Source organism: Quercus suber, unplaced genomic scaffold (genome assembly GCF_002906115.3).
Source record: "Quercus suber isolate HL8 unplaced genomic scaffold, Cork oak 2.0 scaffold_5, whole genome shotgun sequence".
NCBI lineage: Eukaryota > Viridiplantae > Streptophyta > Magnoliopsida > Fagales > Fagaceae > Quercus > Quercus suber.
The window spans coordinates 1700136-1707741 of NW_027069471.1; the positions used below are offsets into that span (position 1 = coordinate 1700136).

At 34.9% G+C, this 7606-nt stretch overlaps 1 protein-coding gene across 11 annotated transcripts; it reads left to right on the plus strand.

The window, feature by feature from the left end:
- Positions 1-643: 643 nt before the first annotated feature.
- On the plus strand, positions 644-7401 carry LOC136066960 (uncharacterized). Of its 11 annotated transcripts, none has more exons than XM_065772100.1 (6): positions 644-1686; positions 1774-1918; positions 2565-2597; positions 3824-3994; positions 5315-5493; positions 6621-7401. In XM_065772100.1, the coding sequence occupies exons 2-5, from the start codon at positions 1823-1825 to the stop codon at positions 5333-5335; spliced, it is 321 nt and encodes a 106-aa protein (XP_065628172.1). In that variant the 5' UTR covers positions 644-1686; positions 1774-1822; the 3' UTR covers positions 5336-5493; positions 6621-7401. The 11 variants fall into 11 exon arrangements, with proteins under 11 accessions (XP_065628172.1, XP_065628168.1, XP_065628133.1 ...); XM_065772096.1 differs by having other exon boundaries at positions 1823-1918; XM_065772061.1 differs by having other exon boundaries at positions 1774-2597.
- The last annotated feature ends 205 nt before the right edge of the window (positions 7402-7606 follow it).

Here is a 7606-nt window from a genome sequence, read left to right on the forward strand (position 1 = left end):
ATGAAACTTTGATGTAAAATTTTGAATTTTCTAAAACTTAAGGGTACGAAATAGATAATTAATGAGGGTGTAAACACTTGTCACAAAGAGCTCATTTAACCAATTGGCGCAACAATAATTTATAGGATCTAACTTTTATTATATACTATATGATATGATTTTTTTTTTTTTTTTTTTTTTATAATGATTTAGAATATGGTACGTTTTATCTCTTGTATTGTGTAATTTTTTTTTAAACTTTTTTTACATTATCAAAGTTCGTAATTTGATTGAGACATTATCAAACCCGTTTGAGTGAGGACAACCCCTCGATAGATAAATTTGGCAAACAGTAGATGCTTTGCAAGGTAGATGTAGTGAAGGCTTTCCCAAACTTCAAACTGTCTGATTTGTAATCACAGCATAAAAGGGCTGATAATCCGAGAAACTAATTAAGAAAAGGAAGCGTGTAAGTAATAATCCAATAGTACTATTTTCAAATGGCTGGCTCCAGTAGATATAGATATTTTTGTGTGGGTTAAATGTAAAGAAGCATCTAGATTTGTCATAGAATTGCACTACATTGGTCAGCAAGCCAATCAAACTACCTCTATAATTGAATTGATTAATACCATAATATTTTGATATTCTTGAATTTGACTCATCGTGTGTTAAGCTCTAGTAACTGACGCCAAACACGCGTTGTCTTTCCTAAAATGCATCGCCACGTTTGTAATATCCATCAAACCTTTCTCAGTTTCCTAATCCATAATCTTCAACCCTATCTTCTGCAACAATATGAATAAAAGTTGTGGTGCAACATCAACTTCTTCAATGAAATTCATGCCGAGTACATCAATCTCTCGCTCCCCACCTGATCCAAACCTCTCCAAAATTGGCCGTACTCTCTCTCTCTCTCTCTCTCATCTCAATCCTTCAAAACCCTCCTCATGTTCAACTCACACATCATCCAAGTCCTCTTGGACCTATTGGGCCTCGAGTGGGAAAGCTTATTGGGAAAAAGAGACTCTCATCCACGCATTCTGATTTGACAGAAGAGACTCTCATAGCTCACAATAGAAGGAATCGTGGCAATATTGTGGACAACGACTACTCTAATTCTAGTCCATATTACAGAGGGGTCATCACTGCCCGCCATTAAATCTTGCTCCAGGAACAAGTCCAAGACCCAAAAGCCATGTCACCAGTAATTCCACCGCAAGCTCTTTCTCGAGTTTCATTGACATAATGAAAGAATTGGGTTCTTGCTTTAAGCCTGTGAAAGTTACTGAGAGAGACAACATCAAGCCTGCAGACTATGCCACAAGAAAACCTTTAGGTCCTCTCATGCTACTACTATTTCTTCTTCATCAACATCAATCTAGGCTAGACAGCCAAAAGGGTCTTTGTTAAGGGATATGAATGAAGCAAAGAAGATGAAGGAGAAGGCTTTGTTAGTTGATGAAGAGAAGCCATTGAGGGAGAGAGTATCAGAATCCACACCCACACCCACACTCACACTCGTACCAGCACCAACCTTAGCATTGCCATCTAATAAGGACCAAGTTATCATCAATGACAAAGATAGCAATGAAAAGGTGAATGAGATGAGGGAGTTGTTTGGGCAAACTAGTACTGAAGTACAGGCCCAAGGCCTTGGAAGACTTCATTTGCAGTCGAGACAAAGCCATGGAGCTACGAACTTTGGTCAGATTATCTAGATTTCCTTTTACTATTATCTTTTCCTTTATATATATGCTGTACCTATAATTTATTGAAATTGTTTATAAACAGAACTACATGAGTTATTACTGAGTGATCTGAGCTTGAGTTTGCAATATAGATGAGAGAGGGAGGATGTGGTCACGTAATATTTGAAGGGCAACCAACCGTGATCTGGGCTATACTTCGAGATGCTTTTGGACCTGATAGAATACAGGTACGTACGTACATGTATTTTTGTATATCAGTATAATTAAGACCATCTAATCTTGGTAGATTCGATAAAATTTATTGTACAACTTTGGTCTGTTCGGTCAAACTAGGTAATAAATAAAATAAACACAGAAGTTTAGAAGTAATCACTCATGCCCTTACAAGTGCCTTTCATTCTATGCTATATTCTTTACTATTATTATTATTTCATAATTTAGTCAAGAGGCGCTAATTAGTTGAATTATACACAACTTTTGACCTTATTATATTATTTCTTAAAAAAAATTTCCTATTGTCTTCTATTAATTAGCTACTACAAAAGTTAGTTGTAACTACAAATCTATAGTTAAGAGTCTTGTATCTCAATTAGTTGGCAACTCTTAATGTTTTTAATAAAGATATTTATGATTCAAATTATCTATCAAATTAAAAAAAAAAAAAATACAACAAATCCCATAGAAGGGAAATTTTTGTTATTGTCAAACCCTTTTTTATTTGCCCTTTGTAGCCAAGTTTTGACTAAACCCACTCCAAAAACCCTTGTGCGCCAGCCTAGGGACCTTGGCACCTCAAGTGCTGATCAAGCTAGGCAGTTTGCTTCCGTATTGACTCACATATGACCATTAACTCCTTTTCCTTGTATTTCAAAGGCCAGGGATGAATGCAAGGCATTTAAATTGAAGGTAATTCTCAAATCACTTTTATTATTGTGATAACCCATGATTGATATCATTTCACTTTTAATAGCTTTGCCAACTGAAATGGGCATCGCACTCTAGCATGGATTTGTTAGGTTTCAAAGAAGAGAATTAGCTTCTGCAAATTATGTTGTAATATTCATGTGTGAGTGAGGTAGTTAGTTGAATAATGAAATCTCACATTGTATATTAATGATAAAAATGAGTTGTTAATATAACATAATTATGTTTATACTAATTGAATTAAGTTTTTAGATTAAATGACGTTCTTATATGTTATATTAATTATTTGAAAGGAGTCATTGTGTTATCTCCCTCCAACAAATTATTGATACTCATGAATCATGGTAACCATAATTTGTGACTTAGTTAGCATTATAATATGATTAAGCAGGAGAAGAAAATTTGATGGACAGTCACACCCTAACAAATAGTGCCTCTCTTACACATCAGATGAGGACACCACCATCGTCCAGATCTCTATAAATTTTCAATAAAAAATAAGTTGTCACTTCATTTAAAAATTGATACCTCATTGCATTAATGTTAGACATATAGACAAAAAACACTTACGGAAGTAGTGGATAAATTGACCAATATCGCTCATTTTATAAATTTTAGGGACTCAATGCACTTATTAGAAACTTCAAGGACTAAAATCACTCAATTGTTAAATTTTAGAAATTGAGAGTATATCAAGCTACATTAAGAGTATGTTTGAAAATAGTTTTTTCCTAACAACTTATTTATTTAAAGTTGTTCAAAATATAATTATACTTATAGAAAGCGAGGCTTTAAAAAAGTTGTATATGAACAAATAAAATAAAAAGTTAAAGAAAAAAAATGTTAGAATTCTCCCTTTCCCAAATAGTATTCTTCTATATTAAATTTTCACTCTCACGAAAATACCATCCATGTGGGAATGACAAAATAAATGTAAATTTTTCTATTTATCTAACGCGGGGGTGGGTGGGGTGGGGGGTGGGACGTGTTGTGGGGTGGGGGTGTGAGAATCTAGAAGCAACCTTGTAGTTGTAAAAGCGAATTTTCAAATTATTTTCCTTTCTTCTAGCTTTCACAGGTACAGAAAGTGATTTTAGAAATGATAATTAATGATTAATCAACATGTATATTGTAGACCAGCTTGATTATTGTTAAATTCATTTACTAATAAGAAAATATGAAACCTACCAAATCTTTTATGATCACAGGGTGAAACGGAAGGCAAGATCGAAGTAAATATAAAACAATCTCCTCAACATATTGAAGTCAATCGCTCTGAGCTGAAAGGCTATGAGAAGCATGTCATCCTTGAACTTATGAAGGAAACTAGAAACGTGATATCCAAAAAACATACACCATGTGGCCTGAATATTGTCAAAGTAGGTTTAGAATGATTAATTCTAAGACTATAATTTTTGCCATAATTCTAATATGGTAAACTGTGAGTAGTTTATCTATTATTTTTATATGGATCCACTGTTTTTCCTTAACTTGTTACAATCTATTATATCAAAGTTAAGATAAAATTGTGACACAAAAAGTTTTTATCCTAGATTTTCTTGTTTACAAACTCTTAAAATTGCTTTCAAAATGCTTAACAAACAATGCCTTTGTAAAGTTGTGATTTACAACTATGTGTTTTGTTGGCTTTTATTCTGTGCCAAATTTGATTGTAATTACTATCAATTGTTTATACCCTGTATTTGTTGTGGGAATTGTTGTAAGGGGTGTGATAGAGAGTGTGTGAAGACTCAAGCAATTTGGAAGCTGATGGAATCTCGCGGGTATCTCGCGACTAAGCTTCCCGCAAAGTGAAGCATGTGCCCTGCACATGCTGGAATGCGAAGAGTCATGACAGATGGAGATAGCTGTCTCTCGCGGGTAAGGCCTTCCCGCGAGACACCCGTGAGACATGCTATTCTGCCAGCCTGTACTGACTGATTCACACATTTTGCACCTATCCTATATAAACCCCCCATTACCCACAAATGTTGAGAATGCTTCAGAGAGAAAACCCTAGCCAAACACATTTGCAATTAGAGATTGTCATCCCCACCTTTCTCTATACACTTGCTTGTGGTATCTCCTCAACCCTTCCCTCTCCATTTCCATACCATTGAGAGGTTGATAGCCCAAAACACTTACCACACCTTTTGAGAGTGTTGAGTGACGTTTTCGTGCTGCTAGGAAGCATTGGAAGAAGCCTGGAATGGCAGATGCAACATGGAGCTTGTTGCGGGATCCGGATAACTAAGACAAGACACGGTTCCGAGAAGCCTTGTTGGAGTAGGAGCTTGGAGGGCTTAGGTACATCAGGTAGATTAGGCTTGGAGGGTCTCTTGCTTACTCATGTATCCCAACTGATTGTCTAGTGGATCGATTTCCGCTTGGAGGGCGGCGGAGAGGTTTTTCGCCGAGTTCTTCGGTTTCCTCTTCGAAAACACGTCTTGGTGTTTTCTGTGTTTGCATCTCTCTTCCCTACTCTTTTATATTCCATTACACTGCTGTGTTGTTTAGTTCATGGATTAGAGTAGCTATATTGTTCATCCGCTCGCTTTTACACTATTCCGCACTTTATATTAAAGTTGTGTAAAATCTATCGAGCCGTTATTTTAATTGGGGTTCTAAACAGCTCTTGTGTTTTTCAACACGTTTTCGAGCTTTCAGCCTTGTTATTGAATAATTAACCATTTTTGCAGCAATTATTCTATACGAGGTAGACAAGTTATCTACAGATGCCCTAGTGTATATAAGGTGGCTACTGGAAAGAAATAAAGGGTGTAACAAGTTTTTTTTCTGCTGCTCTGATGTCTCAAAACTTCAGCCAATCAAATCAGTCTGCACGGTTGTTCATCTTTTACAATCTACAAATGAAGAGGTGACATTTATTATCAAAGTTTTAATGGTTAATTGTCTTGTTGAAATATAAAAATATTGAAATTTAAGAGGAAATACAAGGGGTTAATGTGATTCAAATTTTGCTGCCTCTATATCCACTAACAAAATTTAGTTTGTAAAAGAAGAGGGGGGGGGGGGGGAGGACCATGGGGAGTAATAAAATAAGTAAACTATATAACAATGCACAATCTAATTTCACAAACATTCATTTATGAAAGAAAATGAATGATGGAATAATTTATTAAAATAAACTTAATTTAAAATATTAATTAATTAATTTGGAGTAATGGTATATATATATATATATATATTTTCACAATAGATGAATTGACAAATTTTACTTATTTTTATTTTTAGATGTCATTAACATCACTTTATTATCTATTATTATAACTTGTTACCCAAATAGTTGTTAAACATTTTATGAGAGTTATTGAATGAGTTTATAGTTATTCAATTATCATCACATTTTTCTCTCAAAAAATATTTATCGTCACTTTTTTCTTTTTAGTTTTTGAACAGTAATTATATTATTACAAACAAGTAAAAGCAATAGGTAATTATTGAGTGCTGTCGAAGTATCATAAATGCACAGTCCTTCTCTTTCACATAACTGGGGATCTTACTAATTAAATTTATGGTGGGATCCATAATTCATGTGAGAGGAAGAAGTACGTATTTATATTACTCCAGGAGTATTCAATAATTTTCCAAAAACAATAAAATACAGCATTGAGTGTTCTTTAATAACTAATTTCAATAAAATAATAAATAAATACAAAACGCATATCTATCATCAATATACCCATAAATTTATTCTACCTTTTTGCTTTCTATGGAATAAACTATTTCCGTATAACATTCTTCATTCTTTACAAGATTCTCTTTTTCCTTGGATTACTACAAAAATTGTAGGTTACACAATCCATGTTCTAATTCAAGATAGACTATTATTTATATATGTGTAGAAGAATATTTGTTGATAAGTAACTATATAAATTATTATTTTTATCTAAGCATATGACTCAAACTTTGAGTAGTGGCTTTGGTAAGTGATGATGTACATACTCTGACCATACAACTAAAAGAGGATTTCAATTTGAGAAGGGTCGACTTTGGTAGTGCCTTTTCTCAAGTTTTTTGTAGGTTAGAGAGGACTACAGAGTGGAAATATTCTCCATCACAGCTTGGATGCTCTGGACTCGAAGAAACTCAATACGTCTCGGTCGCCCGACTCGGCCACTGAATCAATTTTTTCCTGAGGCTGGCAGACTCCTACGTGACTTCCTTGAAGCTCATGATGAAGACCCTGGCACAGTTCCGATTCTAGTTCCTGTCCAAGCAAAATGGATTGCTCCAACCCAGGCAAGATATAATGCCAACTTTGATGCAGCTCCGTTCAAGCACAATGACACAGCTGGCCTGGAAGTGATCATTCGCGACGTCAACGGTGCGGTCATTGGTGCCTTATCGATGCGTATTCCACTTCCCCATTCAGTGGCAACAGTCGAAGCTCTAGCCTGTAGACGTGCTGTGCAGTTCGCCGATGAGATTGGCCTCCATGAAGTGACTTTCGAAGGTGATGCAGCAGTGGTTATCAACGCCATCACAACTGGCGACACAGAACACTCCTCGTACGGTCATATTATTGGAGACATCCTTGTTCAAGCTGCCTTCTTCTCTTCTTTTGAATTTTGTTATGTTAATCAGTCATGTAATAGAGTAGCAGATGCACTGGCTAAACGTGCAAAGTCAGGTCTAGACTTGCAAGTTTGGTTGGAAGACTGTCCTGAGGACATAGCCATTTTGGTCTTAGATGATGTTTCCTGATTATCTTCATAGAGTTTCAATAAAAGCCCAGCCCAACTTTCGGGTCTGGTTTCTCCAAAACCAAAAAAAAAAAAAAAAAAAAAAAAAAAAAAAAAAAAAAAAAAAAAAAAAAAAAAAAAAAAAAAAAAAAAAAAAAAAAAAATNTTGTTATTCAATCCACTCATAACCATGTCTAGTTGTTGTAACCCTCACTAAGGCCTAGTTCTTAAACTCATTCTCTATAAATTTATTGTATTGGGCTAGTTAGGCCTGAGTTCACTCAT

Bases quoted from the DNA above. Each gene is read 5' to 3' on its own strand.
- LOC136066960 (XM_065772058.1), top strand. From the start codon at position 6,705: ATGCTCTGGACTCGAAGAAACTCAATACGTCTCGGTCGCCCGACTCGG.